General features: G+C 48.4%; 1 protein-coding gene across 1 annotated transcript; it reads right to left on the bottom strand.

The window, feature by feature from the left end:
- Window positions 1-286: 286 nt before the first annotated feature.
- LOC126517632 (uncharacterized) lies at window positions 287-13,245 on the bottom strand. The gene is made up of 5 exons (XM_055064844.1): window positions 12,963-13,245; window positions 9,774-10,750; window positions 7,312-8,233; window positions 3,217-3,589; window positions 287-1,906 (listed from the first exon to the last, which is right to left on the bottom strand). Exons 2-4 carry the CDS (start codon window positions 10,670-10,672, stop codon window positions 3,227-3,229), a joined length of 2,184 nt encoding a protein of 727 aa, XP_054920819.1. The 5' UTR covers window positions 10,673-10,750; window positions 12,963-13,245; the 3' UTR covers window positions 287-1,906; window positions 3,217-3,226.
- Window positions 13,246-23,876: the final 10,631 nt, after the last annotated feature.

Genomic DNA, 23,876 nt, shown 5'->3' on the forward strand with positions numbered 1-23,876 from the left:
ACCACTCACGAACCTAGGCGTCGGATGTGGAACATCCGTTTTGTCGCAGGCGACACGAGTACATGATCTATTTGGGTGACGACAACCGGCCTATAAACGCACACAAGCTACCTAAAGGCATCAATGTCGCCGGATTCGAGACCCTCGTAATGTAATGATCGAGAAGAAAGGGAGCCGAGAGGCCCGATTCTTATTAACCATATCAGAAGAAGCCCACAAGGAAAACATAGGGTAAATCACTTGTACTTACAAATTGAAATAAAGACATGCTAAATCAATGGACATGCAAGTGGATCAAGCGATACTTTTACCAGTTGAGCTACCGCGGCGCCGTTTTGCCATCCACCTTCTGGGGTATTTATGTTTTGCTACTAAACTAACCCTGGGAGTGCTAAGTTTCTGCATTTCTTGTATACACAGCATGCACTTTATTTATTAAATGTCCACAAACAGTCTTTTTGCCATGACACGCTCATTTATTGCAATCTTTACTTACAGGCAACAAAAACACAAATCTGTCGACAACGAACTTGTTCTCCAGTTTATTCACGTGCCACTGTGGCTATGACATTCTGCTACTAACACAAGATGAGTGGTTCCTGTGTGAATGAAACTCACTCTATGGTGGCAAAATTACTAAAATTGTCAGTGCGCCTAGTCCTTCACTGCTCTCCGCCCCCCATTTACATGCCGTCAATTATCCACAGTGTGGATATGTCATCGTAATAGAGTTAGGCAATCTCGATACATGGCTATACCTACCATCACTACTCTTATCTGTCTGGGAAGCTAACTGTCCGTTGACTTCCACAACAGTAGTATAAACGCGTGGTTAGAGATCAGATTTATACATACTGTTATATTTCTAGTTCAAGAACAAAACGCACTCTGAATGTCGATGTAGCATTACATACCGAGGTAAAAGGTTCGATAATATAACTATACCTGATAGCTTATGTCGAGTGCGTGGTACTGTATACTTGACGTTTCCCCGGTGTAAAAAGAAACTTAAATACAATGCTATAAATGCGAATGAGAATCTGTTGAAGGAAATAAACGAAACTCCGTCACGTTCAAGTTCAAATACATTCGCGTTTTTGCCTCCAGTCTCTCACATTCAGTGTTGGTAGCGAACAGATTCCAGCTCTTAATGCTAGCTCGGGCTGCACAGCGGAAGCACGCATGGATTATTTCTTACTTTCATCAGGCATGAGGATTACAATTATGCAACGCAACTCTGAATGCGTGACTATTGACACTTTACGGACAGGGTAATGCAAAAGGACAAGATTGCTCTCTGCACTGGAACACATGGTGGTAGACACGCTGAAAGACACACGTCCGCGTTATTGCATGTTACTGTTTACCGCAATAAAACCATGGACATTACTTTGCAGAACACTAGCGCTTAATAAATGCCTCAAATCACTCGCTCCGAAGTGCAGCATGCAAATTAAAAGAACAGCTGCACATAGTATCGGGAGAGAGATATATACATCTAAGCTTTGTTTCAGGATTGAAATCAGGGTCAATAAAGAAAGATGGGCACGCTGCCATCGTTCCAAAATTGGCACGTGTCAAGCAAACTCCAATCGCCTTTCATGTCACGTGAAGTAATACGAGGAAAACGACAGGACGCCTCCTCCACTGCTTCAACGCCACCACCTCAAAACACATTCAATTGACGCTGCAACACTTCCATATCGGCGATGGGAAGCGGTGTTCAGTGGCTTCCTAACAGCTTCCTGGGTCGGCGATGTGACGAGTGGGAAAAATCAAGAGGCGCACAACCGAGCCCTGTTTGTTGAAACGTAACAGCCCCTCCTTACAGCCGCACTTCGACGACAGCAGGAGGAGCCAGCTTGGTTTCCTCTCCCCTCAGTGTGCCACGCTCTGCTCCAGAACACTGTAGAATGAAGCAGATATTGGTAACATTTATTGATTAGCATTAACAACACAACGAGGAAGCGAAAATGATATAAATGTGTGAATACCCTTAGTCGTCTCAATGTCACACTGCGGGTTGTGTCGAAAATAACTCATTCAAAATAAGAGGTCGTGATATTTCATCACTTTCTAGCTTACAAAAGCTCTGCTTTACCTACGAATGAAATATCTATTGCAGAATTCTAATCTTTCAATTGAACTTTATATGTTCCATTTGTGTCTGTGTGTCATGACAGTATTGACGGCAGTTTATGTTTGCGCATTATAATTATCTTCATTGTTTGCGGTCTCTTTTTTGTACTATATACGTATAGAGCAAGAAGAAAGTATGAACGACTACCAACTCGCTCTTTTCGCTTCCATTTTCTCCCTCTGACTTGTGGTAATTTGCCTGCCTTCAAAATAAAGGCGCTAGGAAAAGGAGAAGGCCATTAGCAAGTTAATTTATGAAAAATAAATTATATCAAATGCCTAATGATGTTCTACACAGCTATTCACTGCGCGGCCCTGTTTGGTAGCACAAGAGAGCACTGAGAGACAGAACACGTGACGCTAACGTCGCGCCGTTCGCATCCCCTGTGCCACTTTTCCGCGTTATGACGTCACGGTACGCAGATCTCCCGAGTAATCAACCCTAATGCAGTCTGCAGATCAGCTAGCATGAAACATGCTTTAGGTTCGTTTAGCGCTCTTGGTATTTTTTTATATGGTACATGCCGAAGACATTCGGTGTGTACTCTCTCACCTGTACAGCTATCAATCAATAAGAAAGCGTACAGCTATCAATCAATAAGAAAGCCGACCATGTGCAACCAATCTCGTTGTCAGTGAGGTCATTAAAAGTTATATTATTGTGTATGAAAAGAAGTAAAGGCACAAATAAGACTCTAATACTTTTTTTATCCCCCATGTGACTGAAGTACTATCGAAGATGATATCGGATATTTATGATATATTCGCCTTCTGAGCTTGTGCGTTTTATACTATGAAAGCAAATATCGTGCACCATAGAAAAATCAATCTCAGCTTTACAGTTAAGTCATAAGGCTAATGATGCCTGTAGCAGGAATTTGACAAACTTAACAACTTTTTCGCAAGTTACTGTCGAATTCCTTTTCAGCAATCTACGAAAAATTCGTGTCATTTTCATTTTTTGTTTATAGACAGCCACATTCGCTTTCGTCATGCTGTGTTAAACGAGCTATTCCTTCAAGCCCCGACCCCATGCAGACGGCGAAATAAAAAAGCTGCTAGATTGTTTTCACCGACCTGGACTGGCTCAACGTGACACGACGTCCGCTATCTTCAGGAAACTACGAATGTGGAGCCAGCAGTCGTGGCCAATGTCGGCGAGCTGAAGCCTCCTGGCACCGGGATGACTGAGGCACTCCACCGCCTCCTTGACGATGCCAGTCATTGTCATAAATTCGTCAATGGTACTGCTGCGGACGTGAAGCAGGGCGCTGCGGATCCTCTCCTTGGCTTCGGCCTTAGTGACGTCAGCACCTTCCATCACCATTTCGAGGAGACGCGGGTGGTCACGCATCAGCTCTACGGCGCGCGCACCTTCGACGCCGCTTTGTTCGCCCAGCACGAAGTCTGCAGCGTCCAAGACGGCGGATGCATTCTTCCTGGCCACTTCCTGCGTGTACAGAGATAAGCAACGGTTTGGAAAGCCAATGAAATGTGGGCCTGCGAAAGTAAAACGTTCCAAGCACTTCTGTAGTCTACGCGAAAACGGAACTGAAGTGGCTAGCGCGCGCGAATCGATAAGGAAATTCAAGGTAGCCGTGCATATACTATGAAAACATAACGCGCCGTCTCGATCATAGCTTCGCTTGCTTCGTCGCAGAAATAAACTCGTAGATTGCCGATATGAAGTCTACGCAACGTGATTATGAGCATTTTAACGTTAAGCGCCATCCAGTGCAACCACAGGATTTCACATAGAGCAAACAAACATTACAGGCGAACGCCGTTGTAAGTGCAGAAACAACATCTTCGTCATCATCATCATCATCAGTATATTTTTACGCCATCTGCAGGATGAAGGCCTGTCACAGCGATATCCAATCACTGCTGTGCGAGCTGATTCCAACTGTAGCTTGCATATTTCCCGATTTCATCACTCCACCAAAGTACGTAATATATTCGTTCAAAAAATGTTGGCATGTGCGCAGTTGACGCAAGCATCCGACGTGATTGACGAGCGTGCTGCGACATCGTGATAGCAGCGGTAACCACGATAGCTGATAACCACGATCTGCGGACACGATAGCTTGGTGGTGTAATTAAACATTAGGCCGATGCAACCCCGGTCAAGACCTACGTAATTTGAAGCATTCGCCGTTTAGTTAAAAATACTTGTCATGAATCGTGTCTCCAACGAATCGGTACTGCTCTTGCCTAGCGCGTATACTCTCTCTCCCTGTATGTATGTATATATATATATATATATATATATAATATTCGGAAGGCATTGGGAAAATTAGCAGTTGAAATGTGCACCATAATCAAGAAAAAGGGAAATTGAAGTGGACGGCACGATAACGTGTCGCCGTTGGGAGCTGACCCGCAACGCTAGCATTGCGTTGGACTTCCAATTCTGCTACAGCCATGACCCGGCCGTGGCTGTAGCACAACGGCCAATAACTTGGGTCCCCATAGTTACTTGATCTGCGGCCGTAGGAGTGTTAGCCAGCGCCACTTATTGTGTACGGATGTTTAACATCCCCCCCCCCTTTTTTTTTGCCCAATGGCGATGGTCTCGAATCTGGCAGCCCTGATGTCATCAGGTAGCGTGTGAAGGTTTATTAGCCATGTGCCTACTCATCTAAGGTCACATGTTACGAGATGCTGAACATGTTATTAAATTCGACCTATTTTCACTAACAGACTTTAGCATTCTCAGACTCCCCTCGTCGAAGTAGCCTATGTTTATTTAGTAAACTGCATGGCTTTCGAGAGCTTTATATTCGCAGTTATTATTACAAAGGCTAATGGTAACCTTTTCTTTTGTTCGAGACCATTCAACGTTTTAGCATTTAAATATACTTCAGGTAAACTTGGTGAATCGGTTTTTTTTTTCATTTGTTTTGTGTAAAAGAGACACAGTTCATATTTCCTTCGTTCGTTAGCAGAACGTCTTAGTGCAACGTCTAGTCACTCCAGTCAAATGTCTTCCCAATTTTAAATCTGCTTCCATCGCTTTATTAATTTGGCTTTTGTATCAGCATGTAGTACGCCGGTGAAGGAATCGTTGCGCTATTAAAACGCTTCATGGTTTTACGGCTCGGTGAGTCGCTTCGAAGTTCCCGCCTGAGACTTTCAAGCAGAGTTGGGAACCAACATCTTTCATACAACTGATGCGAGGAGCGAGATAGCGGAGTGCGGCCCTTCGAGATATGCGTGCGACGTTTGACGCTTAGACGTCATTGTTGAGCATCATCATTGACGATGCTATACAGGTTGTTTTCCACAAAGACCTTTAAATTTCGGGGGATCTTTTATAGTGGTTATGTACTTTGTTTGAGGCTTATCGTCATCATTGTCACGTAAGGCCTCTTTTGTTACGCCGACGCTGTTTTCACGAGAACAACGAGGAACATCGCGAAAAGGACACCGCCATCTTATCAAGAACACATTGTTTTCCAATGCCCACCTAATGTAATCCTCGCGCATTGCAGTGCTGCTCCTTCTCGCCTACGAAATCATCATTATCAGCCTGGTTACGCCCACTGCAGGGCAAAGGCCTCTCCCATACTTCTCCAACTACCCCGGTCATGTACTAATTGTGGCCATGTTGACCCTCCAAACTTCCTAATCTCATCTGCCCACCTAACTTTCTGTCGCCCCTGCTACGCTTCCCTTCCCTCGAAATCCAGTCCGTAACCCTTAATGACTTCCCTCCTCATTACACGTCCTGCCCATGCCCATTTCTTTTATTTGATTTCAACTAAGATGTCATTAACGCGCGTTTGTTCTCTTACCCAATCTGCTCTTTTCTTGTCCCTTAACGTTACGCCTATCATTCTTCTTTCCATAGCTCGTTGCGTCGTCCTCAATTTAAGTAGAACCCTTTTCGCAAGCCTCCAGGTTTCTACCCCGTACGTGAGTACTGGTAAGACACAGCTGCTATACACTTTTCTCTTGAGGGATAATGGCAACCTGCTGTTGATGATCTGCGAATGCCTGCCAAACGCACCCCAGCCCATTCCTATTCTTCTGATTATTTCACTCTCATGATCCGGATCAACAGTCACTACTTGTCCTAAGTAGATGTATTCCCTTACCACTTCCAGTGCCTCGCTACCTATCGTAAACTGGTGTTCCCTTTCGAGACTGTTAAACATGACTTTAGTTTTCTCCAGATTAATCTTTAGTCCCACCCTTCTGCTCAGCCGCTCCAGGCAGAAATGCCTACCAAATGCATGAGCATTTTCCACTCCTTTGACAATCAGCCTGGAGCGTGAAGCCTGGCACTAATTACCCATCATCGATGTACCGCGATTACTTAGTGGTTAGCGCGTTCGATTCTGCAATGTACATTGCTCCAGTGGCACGGAGTTCAGATTCCAGTGTGGTCAGCTGTGGAGATGCGTAGTAATTTTTTTTTCTTCGCGCTTAGACAAATGGTGAAGCTGGGAATTTCGAGGTGGCTTGGGACGTCGAAAGAAAAGATAAATCGCTGTGCCACACCCAGTTTCGAGTACTTAACCGCTCTCGCAGTTACCTTTCCTGGTGATTTGGTCATGCACAACTCGCATACCTCGAACAAGCGCCTTTACGTGAATGTAAGGGGAAAGTTAAGGTCAATTGGATGAAGTGCCGGAAGGGATATTTTACATATGGGAGACTTAACGATGCACTTCGTTACATTAAAGGTGCAGGCAAAGAGACGCGCAGTGTGCTGCTGTCTATGCGGCAACGGCCAAGCAAAGCTTACTGTCTGATTAGTCGGTACCAAGATTAATTCCGTTAAGTCCCACGGAGTCTCCCACAGGGAACTCTAGCGAGATTATCATTCAGCTAACATGTGAATCATGGATGATACGTACATTTGTCTGCGCCTTGTTGTAGCCTTGAGCATTCTTGTGATGCATTTTATGACAGCATTTAGCTTTCTAAATTTGCAAGTACTCACAGTCTTCAAAGCAACGCTACTAGTATCAGTGCACATGCGCAGATCATGGATAATGGTGGCGTTTATGACGCAGTATGCTAATGACAATCAAGAGTTCTGCGTAGTAACTTTCCTAGAATATTCAATGTGGACAGTCATGTGCGTGCGCTGTCTTTAACTGGTTATCATTACCCTTGTGATGGCGAACAGACAAAAAAAAAATATTTACGAGAGAGTCATACCATGATGTCCGCCAGCGCGCCGTCCTTGTGGTCGGATGCTTCGAGGAACGCTTGGGTCTCGTGTAGAGGACAGCTTATTCTATCATCACTGTTGTAAAGGAAGCACGCAGAACTCAGAGTGAATTCAATGAGGCTGAGGCTCCTGCTAGCGGCTCGCGCGAGCACGTTCATGTCGTCGTAGGACAGCTGGAAACCCTTGAGGTTGACTCTGGCTAGCTTGACGTTAGAAGCGAGAGCTGACACCAGTTCTCCCTCTACTTCCCGAAGCTCCGGGCTTGTCCCAAGGATCCACGCGGGATTCATGTCTATGTCTACCTCAGTGAGTGCGGTAGAGCCCCTTATACATGCTGTCAAGGCGGAATATTCATTGATTCCGCAGCCCAAGCATTGAACCCGCAGCGAAGTGATGTGATCGCAACCACTGACAACGCGTAAAGATGGGATAAATAAATGCAGGACATTGGCAGTTCCCATCACCGTATCGACGGTTGCATTGCAGATTTGTGGGCATTGCTGCAGCTGCCTTGTGTTGTCGTGCGCGCATTGTCCCTTGACGACAACGCGGTCATTGAGTCCCCGTTTTCGGATAGTTCTGGAGACTCTGTCGAGTCCGTCGATGCAGGGCAAGGTGTCGACGACCACCGTCTTCAGTGCCTTGTTGTCCGCGACTGCATGGAAGAAGGAGTGGCACTCTGCTTCTCCGAAAATCCGCATGTCAATGCAGAGCCGGCTGAGCGTCGAGCTCTGTTTCTGCAGGCCTTGGCACAAGGACTCCATGCACTTCGCCGCTTGGGGATCCGGAAGCTGGAGAGTTGAATTCTTTAATGTCGCAAGACATTCGCATGTCGTCGAAGGTAGTCTTAGCCGCCGTAGTGTGCCACTCCGTGTGATGACTTCGGCGAAGAGGGTGACCGTGCTCATGCTGCAAACACATGGGGAGAAAAAAAAGTTATTTGTTGAAAAATTATGCCTCAAGTAGAAAGCTCTTTAGAGATCCAATGCATTCTAATGCAAGAAACAGAAAACGATGTTTCTAAAGGTGTAGAAAAGAACTTATGTTTCAACAAATGAGGACCACACCTTATTCCCAAAGACCCACAAGGTGCCCATAACTATCGCGTCAATGAACCAGCGTTAATGAAAATAAAAACAATTTCATATCCATGAGGTCATATCGAAATGAGGGGCTGAGGTTCCGGCACAAAATTCAACCAGAAGCAAGTTTGGCCTTTTCCCTGGTGGTGTTCACCATTTCCCTTCCCAATTACTAGCAGTCATTTGAAAACGATACGTCATTCTACTCGCTTAAAAAGAGAGTTTTCGCGTTCCTTTAAGAGCAACTTCAATTTTGTCTAATCTTAACTAATGGCAATACAAAGTCCAAGAAAACAGCTAAACTCTCAGCTACGAAAATCGCTTTCATAGGCACGTAATTTCCAATCGTAGTTCGACATCAAGGAACCTTTCAAAAATATTTAAAGGTTGCCTTTGGCAGATATCACAATTTTAGTTAATGAGCTGGTCTACTCGAAACGGCGGACGATACTTCTACAAAAAAATGAAATTGAGATAAGAATTCCCTAATTATGTTTTTAACTAATTACATTATGGCTCCTAGTGCAATTTACAAAATCTAGCCGTGGAGTTCGCAAGGCGGAAACACTTGGAACGAATTTTCAAGGTGACACCAGTTTCGACAAATATTTTCCCAAATTTTGGAAGAAATGCATTGGCATTGCAGTTAAATTCTTAACGAAACGTCGTTTCTTGCACTTAAGCAGACAAGTAACTGGGACGCCAAATGCATTTCTCCGCAATGCATTTCTCCATTTCTCCGATTTATATCTCGCAACTGGTGTCGTCCTGAGAATTCGTTCCAAGGGGACCCGCCTTGCGAAGTCCACTGCTAGAATTTGTAAATTGCAATGTGGGTCATAAGATAATTGGCTATAAAGATAATCTGTGAATTCTTAATGAGTCCATTTTGGATTTCAATCTTTTGTGCAAGTAGTTTCCGCGGCTTCGAGTAGACAGGCTCATAAACTAGAATTGAGTTATCAGCTACAGGCAACCTTTAAAAAATTTTGAAAGTGTTCGCTGAAGCACCCTGTATTAAACATGTGTGCTTTTATTTGAAGCTAGGAGGACCGATTTTGTTGAAAAAAATCTCTGTTATATTAAATAAACTCTACCTGTGGGCCAAATATACAGATAATGACTTGTTCGCTGTACTCTCCACATTTCAAAAGCGAGCTACAGCGCATGAAATACAATAATATAGGCATTACGTTAAGTTGTGTCCATTAAAATACATTTGAAACTAAGTATATGATACTTCTAATGTTCCTAATGACATTTTGGGCATTACAGGGCGAATACGTGCTGCGTAGCACGTAATACGTGCTTCAAGATGCCCTGTTGGTGTACCGTCGGTTCGTGGTGCAATTATAAGGAATACTTACAATCTTACGGGCGCCACGACGATGTCTGCGTTCAGTTCCTCCAAAGTACTCATCTTGCAGAGTGCATCGACGATTTCCCTCAGGGCCAGGTCCAACCCTCTGCGGTAAATGTCCGTATATTTGAGAGTCAGTTTTCTTAGCGCGCAGTCTTCTTTGGCGAGGTATCTGGCGAACAACGCGTTGGAGGCTTCGTCGCGATAGGGGAACACGCTGTGCGAGACACCGAGTCCAGTGATGCTCTTGTTTTCAGTGAGCTCCCGGATCAGCCAACACGCAAGGGTGTCGCTCATATAAACCTCTGACACGTCGAGTGTTGTCACGTGATCCATTCCTAAGCCGAGTGACCTTCCAGGCACGGGCACGTCGACTCCCCATTCCTCTCCGAAGTCGTTCACCTTGAGGGCGACGTTTCGACGCTGTGGCATTGGATTGAGCATTTCGAGCAAGATAGCGTCGTCGTGAGGTGATAATAGATTTACTGGGCAGATGGTAATGCTTTTCAAAAAGCGATTGCGATTTATTGCTGAACGCATCGAAGCGCGACCCAACCAAATGACCCTGAATGTTATCGCTGTAATGCAACGATGCTCGGCGAGAAGACGCTCGGCGAGATCCAGTGCCCTCTCTACGCACGAGACTCGCTCAGGGACCCGTGCGGCGAACCCGCACGCGTGTGACTGGACACACTCGATTAGGACGGCACCTCTGCTCTCTCCTCGCCCATCTTCCCCAAGCTCCAGGCAAGCACCTCGAAGGACCTTGTTCAAATCATGGCGGTGTTTTATCAGGCTGCAGCTGCCACCATCCTTCTTAGTGCATGGGATGTTCAGCGAGTCCCAGTGGATGCTGAGCCGTTCGGGTGCAGGTTTGGTGACGAGAGATTGCGAGGATTCAGACATGCTTCACCGGCCACTTGTTTGGCGAAACGCTGTGCAGACGCAGACCTGAACGCAGACTTCAGTCGTCTCACGTAGAACCTGCACGTAGAAGAAAAAAAAGGTGTGCGTAAGATTTAGCGGATAAAGAGGTGCTTCACTATTAAAGATGACCAGCGCGTTTCGCGCAAGGGATGTTGTGTTGTATAGCATGTTTTGACCACAAAGAGAAAATATCGCCAACCATTGGCCATTTATGTAAAAGGCAAGAAACGCTGCGAAGATTGGGCGATGTTACTACTCGCCCATGTGATGAACAATTTGTGTCACGTCGCCAAAGCCACGGCGGCTGCCTTGAATTTCGAAGCACGCCAAGCCGCCCACAACGGTTGAAAAAAATGGCCCAGTTTCGCTCGAAAGGCGAAGCACTTATTGCGATAGCAAATTAGTGAATAGCTGCACCGGGTAAGGAGAGTAGTTTTAGCAACCGTATATAACCTGTAAACATTCACTTACTATCGAAAATAACAATGATACAATATGCAAGCCTGACTCAACGAGGACGTAGAAAAAGCAGACATCCACAGGCTGCTGTGTCTTTGTGTGTCGACTGCTTTCTGCGTCGTTGTTCAGTCGCGCTTACACATTCTATCATGGATTGAAACCAACAAGCCCGCCAACGTAATTTATCTAGATTAACAAGCACAGTGTCACGCGCGCACAGGAAAACATGAACACATCTCGCTCGATTAGCGCGGAAACTCGCTGTCAAAATGCTGGAGTGGGGAATCGCAGCAGCACCAAATGAATTTATCTTCGTGCATCTGTCGCTTCAGCGTGAACAAAACGTCGAAAGCACAGCGCATACCAAGCTACCAGCACTACGCGCACTCTACAAACATCAAAGATCGCTTTGAAGACGAGGCCCGTGCAGGCGCCCACTTGCGCCACGTCGCAGATCGCTTTCAAGACACACGAGCGCCGACAACGCATCCCTACGGCTTCCGTCAAAGGCGTCTACTATGGCGTCCGCCATTCACGTGAGTAACGCCGCAGGAGACGCCGCGGTTGTCTCCATTCTTCGGAGCGGTGAGCGAGCAGGACATCTTCGTCGTGATTTGGGAGAGGGAAAATACGCTCAGTTCTGCACCCCATATGGGAGCACGGCGCAGCGTAATGGGGAATGGGGCCGGGAAATAAAGATGAGAGGATAGAGGGGGAAAGGGAGAGTAGGTTTCAGGCAGCAGACGTGAGCATCATCCAGGGGCGATGGCCGGCGCTCGGGCAGAGGCCGTGCGAGGCCGAAGTCTATTGGCGATCTAGGAGCCCGTTTGTGTACACATATTCAAGCAGGCTGCACCCTAGCAGCCGCTGGAGAACAGCCACCCCTCCCTCGCCTGAGCCGCGTGCATCGCGCGCATCAGGAGAGGGCACGCTTGCAAATCAAGGCGATCCAACCCTTTTCTAACGTTGTAGCGAGAGCGCGCAGCGATATATCGCGTCCCAAGTGTTATGCGACGCGTGTCAGTTTCAGAAAAGTCTTTATTGCGAGCAGCGTAATCGTCAGGACACTGCCTATGCAAATCAAGGCGATCCAACCCTTTTCTAACGTTGTAGTGAGAGCGCGCAGCGATATATCGTGCACCAAGAGTTATGCGACGCGTCTCCGTTTCCGAACGATGTATTGCGAGCAGCGTAATCGTCAGGAGACTGCCTGTTGCAAATCAAGGCGATGCAACCCTTTTCTAACGTTGTAGCGAGAGCGCGCAGCGATATATCGTTATGCGACGCGTTTCAGTTTCAGATCCAGCGAAAGCCTCGTCCCGCGCGGACCAGCCAAAGCGTGTGCAGCGAAAGAAAGCGCTTCGTACCGTCGGGGAACAGGGCCCACAACAAGCAAGCGATTCGAAAGCGCGCGGGTTATGCAGCAGCTTTCCGGTACTGTCGGGAGCTGGGTGCCTGCGCGCGTGTGATCTGGTAACTCTGTGCGCTTCGAAAACGGCGTGTTGCATTCGCTACATTTGACGGTGTTTTTTCCCGTCAAATTTGGCAGGCAGTCTGGCAACATTGACCCGCAACGCTGGCAACAGGTTTAAACCACACCAGTCAGAACTCTGCCGGAGGCTGCAGCGAGGATACAAGACGACCTGGCGGGCTCCGCGGCTGCTGCCTGCATCGCCCCGAGCCTCGGCATCGAAAACCAGTGCCGCCTGCCCTGCCGAGCGTCCTCCAACACTGCTGAGCTCGTGGGCCTTTATGTGGCCGCGGACGTGGTCGAGCAATGGCCGCGCATCACTCGTGCGGCGATACTCACCGATTCGAGGCCCGCGCTCCAGCAGCTGCTCCTTGAAGAACGCGCCCCACTGCTCGCCCAGCGTGTCGCGTGCAGGCTCCATGCTTTGCAGCAACGGGGGCTCGATCTTCGCCTACAGTGGGTGCCTTCGCACGTCGGCGTCGCCGGGAATGAGGCCGTCGACAAGCTCGCACGACGCGCACACGACCCGAGCACCCAAATCACACAATGGGTTAGCTTGTTCGACACCGCGCCACCCAGACGGCCGAATTGCGCGCGGACGCCCGCCACGCCATCTCCCGGAGGCCGGCTTCACTAGGCGCGAGCGCGCCTTCCTCCTCGCCTTGCGGACCGGTTCCGTCTCGCCCGCCGAGAGGAGGCATCGCCTACAAGGAGCTCTCTCCCCTTTCTGCCGGAACTGCGGCGTTAGAACACTTGCTGTGTGAGTGCCCGACTTTCTCGAACGCGCGCGCGGCCCTCGCAAAAGTCTACCGTACACACAACTTTCCCTGTGCAACGGTGGACAATCTACTGCACCCCTCGAGATGCATCTCGAGCCAGAAGCACCTCTTCCGAGCGATTCTGGCGTTCGCCGAGGACATCGCCCTAGCTGATCGCCTCTGAGCTCCCTCCCCACGCCTACGGCGGTTCGACCGCTGCTGCTCTTTCCCTCTCTCCACCACCACTCTTTTCTATCCCCTCCCCCCCGTGCAGCGCGGTTGAGGTGTCCTCATCTGAGAGACAGTTACTGCGCTGCACTTTACCCCATGTTTTTCCTTCCGCAAACAAACAATAATCTCTATCCCTCACTGGTCCTGCGTCACGATGCGACGTCACATCGTCCACTTCCAATTGTTTTGGAGCCCCCCCCCCCCCCGCCCCCGCCTGCGCGAAACCTCTCCGCTAGCCGCTTGGCCGTCTTCCCCAACCGAGACCTATCGAAGCAGCGTTCGTTGCGACCATTCGGTCGCAGCACCGAACGTGTCTGGTATTCAGTTAAGCACACACTAGCGGAACGTTTCGACAGAACGGTGGAAGCATAAACTCAAGCTGATGACGGAACTGATGAACCGTAGACGTACGTCCGCTGCCTGATTGGTCTCCACGGTCCAACCACCAGTGGGCGTAAAGCTTAACCAGCCAAAGAGCTTATATTGCTCTAACCATGTGTAAAACGTTATAAACATTTACAAAAACAACGTGTAAACATTTACACTCCTGCGAAAAATTTACACCAGCAGCAAAGAAGAATACATTTTGTTACTGCTACTGTGTCTGGTTGAGCTCTATGCAAACAGGTGGCTGCACCGTGCAGACCATTCACATTTGCGCTTCTATTCACCCTCTGAAACGACACGCAAGGGGACACGGCCAGGCCCTGTCCCCTTTGCGGTGGCGTTTACCCTAATAGTAATCTTCCGGTGTAATGTGACGGCCGCAATCGCACAAATCCTGGCGCCGATCGGTTAGCGGCAGTCCGATGTAATGCAGTCAGTCCGCTCGTCTACTGGCTTACAGAGGGACACGATGTCGCAGCTTGACATATTGCCAGCCATACCAGGCACGTACCCAGGATTTTTTTTCGGAGGGGGCCCGCCACCTCCATCATCATCATCATCAGCCTGTTCTTTGTCCACTGCAGGACGAAGGCCTCTCCCTGCGATCTCCAATTACCCCTGTCCTGCGCCAACCGATTCCGCCTAGCGCCCGCGAATTTCCTAATTTCATCGCTCCACCTAGTGTTTTGTCGTCCTCGATTGCGTTTCCCTTCTCTTGGTACCCATTCTGTAACCCTAATGGTCCAACGGTTATCTAACCGGCGCATTACATGACCTGCCCAGCTACATTTTTTCCTCTTGATGTCAATTAGAATATCGTCTATACCCGTTCGCTCTCTGATCCAAACCGCTCTCTTTCTCTCTCAACGTTATGTCTAGCAATCTTCGTTCGATCGCTCTTTGCGCGGTCCTTAACTTGCTCTGAAGTCTCTGCCCCATATGTCAGCACTGGCAAAATGCACTGATTGCACACCTTACTTTTCAATAATAATGGTAAGCTTCCAGTCAGGAGCTGGCAATGTCTGCCGTATGCGATCCAACCTATTTCTATTCTTCTGTGAATTTCCTTCTCATGATCAGGGTTCCCTGTGATTAATTGACCTAGGTAAACGTACTCCTTCACAGTCTCTAGTGGCCGACTGGCGATCCTGATCTCTTGTTCCTTTGCCCGGCTATTTATCATTATCTTCATCTTCTGCATATTAATATTCAACCCCACTCTTACACTCTCTTTGTTAAGGTCGCCAATCATTTGTTGTAACTCTTCTGCATTGTTGTTGAATAGAACAATGTCATCGGCAAACCGAAGGTTGCTGAGATATTTGCCGTCGATCTTCACTCCTAAGCCTTCCCAGTTTAATAGCTTGAATTCTAAGCACGCAGTGAATAGCTTTGGAGAAATTGTGTCTCCCTGTCTGACCCCTTTCTCTATAGGTATCTCCCTGCTTTTCTTGTGCAGAATTAAGGTAGCTGTAGAACCTCTGTAGATATTCTTACGCGAAGGACGAGTCAGTAAGACGAGAAACTATTTACAGATTATATTACAACAACGGTTGCAGCGCTCACCGGTTAGATTCACAGCGCGAGCCCAGTTCGTTCTTCCTCCTCTTTTCTGGAGTGATGGCGCCTACGCGCCTCGTTCAAACAAACAAATACCACACGCATGTAGCAATATTTTCCAAGCTTTTTACGTAAGCGTTCTGTACTCCTTGATTACGTAGTGCTTCTACGATTGCTGGTATCTCTACTGAATCAAATGCCTTTTCGTAATCTATATAAGCCACATAGAGAGACTTATTGTACTCGGCAGATTTCGCGATAACCTGATTGATGACTTGGATGTGATCCATTGTAAAGTATCTCTTCCTGAAGCCAGCCTGTTCCCTTGGTTGACAAAATCCAGTGTTGCCCTTATTCTATTGGAGATTATTTTGGTAAATATTTTATATAATACTGGGAGCAAGCTAATGGTCCCATAATTTTTCAATTCTTTAACGTCTCCTTTTTTGTAGATTAATAGAATGTCTGCATTCTTCCAGTTTTCTGGTACCCTTGCAGTGGATAGACACTTCGTATAAAGAGCCACCAGTTTTCCAAGCATTATGTCTCCTCCATCTTTTATTAAATCGACTGTTATTCCACCTTCTCCTCCCGCTCTTCATCGTTTCATGTCTTGCAGGGCCCTTCTGACTTCATCGCTATTTATAGGAGAGTTTCTGTATACTGTTCATTACTGTGTCTAAGTGAGGTGTCGTGACTCCTCTGGGTACTGTATGCAGGTCAGCTTAGAATTTTTCCGCTGCTTTTACTATATCTTCGGGATTGCTGATGATATTATCCTTCTTATCTTTTAGTGCATACATCATGGTTTGTCCTATGCCAGGTTTCTTTTTTACTGATTTCAGGCTGCGTTCATTTTTTACGGCTTCTTCAGTCTTTCGCATGTTATAGTTTCGAATATCAGTTATTTTCGCCTTGTTGATCAGTTTTGACAGTTCCGCGAATTGCGTAACGCAGTGCGGCCGCCAGTCCCATACAACCGCGTAGAGCGCAGGACTCTGCGATTCTAGACGTACTGCGCTCACCCCGAAAGGTTAGAAAAACACCCACATAAGCACAGCAGAGAAACGGCTACGTGAGGCGGTTCGACCGATAGCTGTAGAAGCGTCATTCAAAACAAGCAATTGTTCTCCACTTCCGGCGGCGTTTTCTCTATTTCCTTTTTAAATAAAAAGATGTTGATCCATAAATATTCTCATCAACAACGGTTAACTTTTTTTATTATTCGCTTTTGCTCGCAGTTTGGTTGTTGCCTTGGCTCTCTCCCTTAGTAGATCGCTTAATTTCTCAACTCCTTGCTATAGAATCAGGGAGAAACAGACGAGGTAACGGGCGACAGTCATCTTGCTTATGGGTTTAAGGGTTATTGCAGGGTTTCATGATGGATGCTCTTTCACATTATTTTATTTCCCACCTTATCTAACCCATATCACGTGTATATGGTTCCGGGCAGCGCTTCCGGCGCATCTGCCAGCGTCGTGGCGAGCCGTAACTCAAGGAAATAATGAAGCAAAGGGATAAGTTAAGCGCAACTGACGTTTTCTCCGGCCGCAACTCGTTCCATGAGAGTACAGACCAGCTGAGTAACAGCCGCATCCCTCTCCTGGTCCCTGGATCAGCCTAAACAAAGAACGTTGAACTAACAAAAGCAACAGCTATGCGCGTAACGGTTGAATAGATGGTGACAACTGAACGCATCTCGAGTTAATCGCGCGGGTGCGGAATCTATGAGAAAACCGTCCTTCACATTACAAGAGATGCCGATAACTACCGCCATCTAAAAGGAGTGAAAAAGGCAGCATAATGCTGACCGATGAACAGCTGCCAAGTCTCAACATTGATCTGGCGGCGCTTTAGGAATGTTTAAGGAGTGGTGGTGTGGGTGGGGAGGGGGGGGCGCGGTATGCCACTTGATTTCGGGGGGGGGGGGGCCCGGGCCCCCCCAGGCCCCCCCTTGGGTACGTGCCTGAGCCATACGTTTGTGGTTCACAACGCAACAAAGTCGAATCATAGCGCTCGCGAAAAGACAGACCGCCACTGACGGCGGAGTTCTCGTTAAAGACGGAGCACGTTGTAACACAAGCAGACGACACTTGCTGACTGCAGGAGGTGCCTAAATGTACTGAAAAATTTTTCTAGTGCATTCGCTTTATGTTACTTTCTTACTATAAAAACAAATTAACTACTATTCCAACTATTACGAACCTCATTTACCATAAAGTTGGAGAAATTATCGATCACCCGCCCTGGTCAGCCAGTCGGATAGCTCGGCCCCCTGACGTCATTGGGGTGATTTGCATCATATGGGTAGGCGTGGTTTAATATTCCTCCGCGCAGTGTGCTGCAATCGGTAGTGATGTGCATTTTTAAAACGTTATAATAAATTACACGCTTTACGCGGAGCACTTATATGCGTCAAATAATGATCAGAAGGACATACTCTAACGACTCAGTACGTTTGTACAAAATTGTCAAAATCGTTTGAGGGTCCCTTTGACATGTCCCAAAATCTAAGTGCACGTGCGTTTTCTATTTCGCCCCCGTCGATATGCGGCTGCCACGGTTGAAATCAAATCCACGACCTCTAGGAATGCAATAGCAGCAAAGCTACCGCGGCGGGCACAGAAATGTTCATTTAACTGTAGACTGCTTCGCTAGTGTTGCCTGGACGTTGCAGTTCGCATTAATTAATGCGCCTCTGCTTCTGCGTGCCCTGCGTAGTTTGTCCGCTTGAGATATTTGCAAAGAGTTTATTTTTCAGAAATAGCAGCAACATACTGTACCGTACCTTGAACCATAGCTTATCCAGCTCCTAGAGTAGTAGGTTTGCTTGCCTTCCATCCGGACCTCCCACTTATCTTGTATGGGAACTGCCTCCACTCTACAGCTCTATCTACGTCCCCTCTGGACTCGCACCTTAGTAGAAAGGGAAGCGCTGCAGCTGCAGCTTCTGAGGGGAGTCACGCATAATTACAGCTGTCAAGAGGCTAATGTAGCGATGGTCAGGGAGCTCCAGAGGGCATTGGGCAGATTCGATGCGGTGGGGGGAAAACTAGTTTTTATCGTGGCGTTTTTTCGCCGACTCACACCTGTCATGTATGCCCACCCCCACCTCCCACGACGCGGTGTGCTTCGCTTTAAAAAAAACACTGCTGTCAATGCCGCGCGCTCCTATTCTCAGGGCGTGTGGCTTTCTCGCATAACTTTAGAGCAAATCTGGCCGACTGTGTTGCAAAAGTCTTTCGCGGCCGCCATCTTGACCCGTGAAAATTCATGCACGAAGGCGGCCGCCCCATCGACGTTGCAAGGTCGCGAGTAATGGCTTCTGCCATTGCCTTACCTGCGCGCCCGTAAGAGCGCCCCAGCAAGCTGAAATATTGCAATCATAATGGCGTGACAAAGCCGATAGAGAGACTGCAAAGGGCTCTATGGCAGTGGCATGCAGGCGCAGACACTGTGCATCGCACCTATCATTTGCAGCGAGGACTTGTTGCGCCACTGTTGGGCGTAAATTTTTATAGTGCAGAACAGCTGCTTTTGCAGGTCCTTACATAGTAACCTGCATTCGTAAGGAACTTTCTCAAGCAGCTCATGTGAGACGTAAATTATCGGCATATACAGTGCTAAACAAATTCCCGTTTAGCTAGAAGCTATACGTGCTAGAAGCTAGAAGCTGTGAGACGTGTAGTCAGTGCGAAATGTGTTTGCGCAAAAACTTTTTGTGGCAAGATTACTCTTTGTATGGACAAGATTACTCTTAGTGTATTGCGTCTCCAGTGCGCATCCGCATATTGGACAACGTGTATATAGTATCTCATCGTACCATATCATAATCATCCGCCACCTACCTTTCCCTGTATTTCCCACTTCCCCATTCCCCAGTGAGGAGTAGCAGGCTAGAGACACGCTCTCCAGGCCGACCTCTCCTCCTTTCTCTCCATTAAAATCTACTCCTCCTCCTCCTCCCGTATAGCTACAGACGATATGCCGTCAGTCTGTACTGTCAACGGCGAGCGCATGCCTTCATAGCGGTGCCTAGCGTTTAGCAGTATAGTGAACTAATAGCACGCGCAAGGAGAGTGCTCAAATTCGCATATATTCCTTTTTTTACTTATCGTGTCGTCCCCATTAATCTCCGTTTCCTCAAGAAAAGATATACCTCCGTGTGATTATTTTAGATATCATAGTGTGCAGGGGGACGCCGACATGTGTAATAAAGTATTTCTGAACGCGACCACTGTATAAGGTGCCTAATGCAAATGAAATGTCTTTATATGTATGACAGCAAAGATAGGGAGAGAATATGCCCCCTTCCTATAGCACTTCTACAGCAACGTAAGTAAACACAGCTATAATAGCCCGACTTGTCTTGAGAAACAGCCATAACGATGATGTCTGTCGGCAGTGTTTTAGTTCCAATCCAAGTTTATCTCTTGGAGGTATGCTGAAATATTTCAGCGTTATCGAGGCATTGTCCCTCTCTCAGCATCTATTAGGACAAAAGCGCCGCAATGAAAATACCGTTTTCAAATGCTTAGGCGACAACTGCGCCTGGCCCTTGTTGTGCCATTACCACCAGCCCGGATTCCGAATCTACAAGATGCAGAATTTATCCTGCGAGCGCCCTTTGGACAAACCCGGGGCTGCGCCGAAAGGCACAGCGCCCTAATTCTCCCTTGACAAGTCAAGATGCTGAGCCGTCAGGCAGCGGTGTCCTGCGGAGAAGTGTCGGCGAGCGACATGTCCAAACGTGCAACCAAGTGCCAGACAGTCCGGCGCCGTACCTCCCTTTACCGGGAGGTCACCCCGCCCGCCAACTTTGAACGGGATGGCCAGCGCGGTCGCTGGTTGGACCTCTCGGACGACCGTCAAGTGCTGGCTTTGCATTGGGACGTTTGAGTGACAATGGTTTCTCGGGCCATTATAAGCTGCGACGCGGCCGCCTGGAAAACCGGATCCGCCGACCCACCGGGAGCAGAGTGCCGCTCTCGACTGGAGTGAGATGTGTCACGCGTTTTCGCCGGACGTCGCCGTGCGGGAACAGTCGCGTTTGCTGTGAGCTCTCGGCCCTCGTGCCGATCCGATCTTGTCCTGTATAATGACCTGTATATAATGTATAAAGTCCCTTTCGTTATTCTCACCGACGCCTGACTCGGAGTCTTCGCTACCAACGCTCTGTCACGAAACGGGTGACGAGCGCTACGGGACCACCTCAAAGTCGTCATAGTGGTGCCAGCGGTGCAAAGTCGTAACAGTGGATGGCAGCCACGGGATTGACCGGCATCGGCTACCTCGGCGCGGTGAGTGCCTGAAGTTTACCTCAAACACCAGACTTTCTCTGACACAGGTTATAGTAGCTTAGGGAAGGATTTGGTGTTGCATTGTGTTAACCTTGTGTGTTTCAAGCCTAGTGAGAGTGTTTTGAAAACCAGGGGATGCTGAGGGGGTAAACAGGGCAGTGTGTGAAATACTTGCATATGTCTTACTAGTAGCATTATAGTAGCGTACGGCAGGTATATTCAAAAAGGGTAAACAGCAGGAGGACAGTGTGTACGATGGAGAAGTACAAGGTCAAGGAACTTCTCCAAATTTGTGAGGAGTTGGGCATTGAGTTGGGCTCAACCAAAAGAAAGAATGCGATCCTTGAGGTCATGAGGACTGGGGACGTAACGGCTGAGGAAGCCGAAGAGGCCTGGGCGGATATCAATGAACGTCGGGAAAGGGAGGAAAGGAGAGAAAAGGAACGTCGCGAGGAAAGGAGAGAGAAGGAGAGTTGTGAGCACGAGCTGAAAATGAAAGAGTTGGAGACCCGAAATAGCGCGCCGGCGCCTATAGTCTTACTTCTAACGGTCCAAGAATACGCGATCAACTTCCACCCTTTGTCGTCGGAGGGGATATGGCCAAATACCTAGTGAAATTTGAGCACGTGTGCGAACGGAATAGCATTGAGCGATCTCTCTGGGCACAGAATCTGTTAGCCTTGCGTGCTGGGGAGGCATCGGACGTAATAACTTGCTTATCGAAAGAGGCGTTTGAGAGCTACAGTGATGTGAAGGAAGCGCTACTGCGGAAGTACAAATTGTCGCCCGAAGCTTTCCGGCAGAGGTTCCGGTATGCAAAAAAGTGCAGGGAGTCGAATGTTGACTTCGCGTTTCGTCTAAAAGCCGACCTGGTGGAATGGCTGAAGGGCGAAGAGGTTTACGACGACCGCGACAAAATCGTCGAATGCATCGTGTTGGAGCAGTTCTACCGTTGCATTGATGAGGATGTCCGGCTCTGGCTGCAAGATAGGCTAAAGGAGGTTAAGCTAAACAAGGCAGCAGAGTTAGCGGAAGAGTATTACACCCGCCGCAGCTTGCACAGCAAGGCAGTGCGCGTAGAAAAAGCAGATAGAAGAGATGGGTTTTCCGGGAAGCCCGAAGAACGGAAGCAAAACACGCGTCGCGAGTTTCGGGAAGCCGAGTCCCTTACCAAAGAAACTGTAAGGGAAGGACAGAATGCATCTCAGATTGATAACGATGGTCCCGAACAGCGAAACGATACGATGCGTTCTTTTGAAAAATGGAAACCGTTAACCTGCTACAATTGCAAAAAGCAAGGGCACATCGCTGCGAGCTGCCCAGAGAAAATTGCTTTTGCAACGATACAGGAAACTCACAAAAACATACGACTATTGGAGCCATATGTGCAGGAAATTAAGGTAAACGGTAAGAAGTGCCGTGCACTTCAGGACTCTGCAGCAACTATGGACGTTGTCCACCCGTCTTTCGTCTCCTCGAGTGATTTTACGGGAGAGTGCGCTAGGATAAGGCAAGTGGCCGAGGAGGAGGGTGTCTGTTTACCGATCGCAACGGTTATCATTGAAGGAGAGTTTGGGAAACTTAACACAGAAGCCGCTGTGCCTGCCGCCCTCCCGGAGCACTTTCCCTACCTCTTCTCAAATAGCTCGGAGCAGCTGCTGAAGGATCAGGGCAAATCATTCTTTGCCGACGTGGCGTACATGGCCCTCACGCGATCCAAAGCGCGCCCGCTGTCGAGGGAACTTGACTTTGCGTCGGTGAGCGAACAGCGGTGCGGCACACGGACCGATCAAGGTAACTTGAGTGGCGAGCAGTCACGGGAGAGGCAGAGCTCGGAGGCTGGCCTAGGCGAGCGGGTCCTGGAAGTGAGTGGGAGTGACACGTGCAGTGCTAGCCGCGATATGGACGCGACGCCGGAGTTAGGCGACGCGGGCTCCACACTCGCTCCGGTTTCCGCCAGCTGGCAGGAGCAGGCTGCAGTTGAAAGGGAAACTCTGATTCGCGAGCAACAGGAAGACTGTTCACTAGCCGATCTGAGGAAGAGCGTCAAACGGGGAGTGAAAGAAAAGAGGGTTTCATTTTACGAGGAATCTGGCTTATTGCACCGCCGCTACACGGATAAGCAGGGTCGCAAATATAAGCAGCTTCTGATTCTGCGAAAATATCACCGGGAAAAATGAATGACCTCACTTGCTTCCTCAGCAGTGTGTTTTCGGTCCAAGTGATTTCAAGGGGACCATTCTATTTGTCATTATTATTGCTGATTATTAATTGTTCCTGATATTTTGGTGTGTTGTTCATTTGAAAAATGGTTGTTTGAGCCTTGTGTACTAGATCGTACACCTGCCTCTTGTTGCAGCGGGAGCAAAAAGGGGGATAGCAATTCAGTTAGGTTGATTTGGATTATGGCCTTGTCTGGTGTTTGACGGGAGACAGAGGGCACTTGTTCGTGTTGGGTGTTGGCTTTTGCCGGTCGGTTTTGCAAGCTGCAGAACGACCAACCGGGACCAGTGGCGAGAAGCAAGGGCTTAGGAACGACCCGAGCGGAGCTGGTTGAGGTGCCTTGGTGACAACGCGGTGAGCAGAGCTCCTGTCTTGGCGAGTGGGACCTGGGCGCGTGAAGTTATCTGGCGTCCAGACACTGGACGTCAACTTGGACGAGCCTGACGAACGTGCGCGCCTGGCATCCGAGACACGTGGAGGCAGCTCGTCTTCCCGGCGCCTTATCTGAGGGCGGGGATGCTGTTGTGCCATTACCACCAGCCCGGATTCCGAATCTACAAGTTGCAGAATTTATCCTGCGAGCGCCCTTTGGACAAACCCGGGGCTGCGCCGAAAGGCACAGCGCCCTAATTCTCCCTTGAGAAGTCAAGATGCTGAGCCGTCAGGCAGCGGTGTCCTGAGGAGAAGTGTTGGCGAGCGACATGTCCAAACGTGCAACCAAGTGCCAGACAGTCCGGCGCCGTACCTCCCTTTGCCGGGAGGTCACCCCGCCCGCCAACTTTGAACGGGGTGGC

This window comes from Dermacentor andersoni, chromosome 11 (assembly GCF_023375885.2).
Source record: "Dermacentor andersoni chromosome 11, qqDerAnde1_hic_scaffold, whole genome shotgun sequence".
Taxonomy (NCBI): Eukaryota; Metazoa; Arthropoda; class Arachnida; order Ixodida; family Ixodidae; genus Dermacentor; species Dermacentor andersoni.

Bases quoted from the DNA above. Each gene is read 5' to 3' on its own strand.
- LOC126517632 (XM_055064844.1), bottom strand. From the start codon at position 10,672: ATGTCTGAATCCTCGCAATCTCTCGTCACCAAACCTGCACCCGAACGG. The intron at 8,234-9,773 runs GTAAGTATTCCT...ATGTGTTTGCAG, and splicing joins GTCGTGGCGCCCGTAAGATT to CATGAGCACGGTCACCCTCT. The intron at 3,590-7,311 runs GTATGACTCTCT...CTGTACACGCAG, and splicing joins GCGCGCTGGCGGACATCATG to GAAGTGGCCAGGAAGAATGC.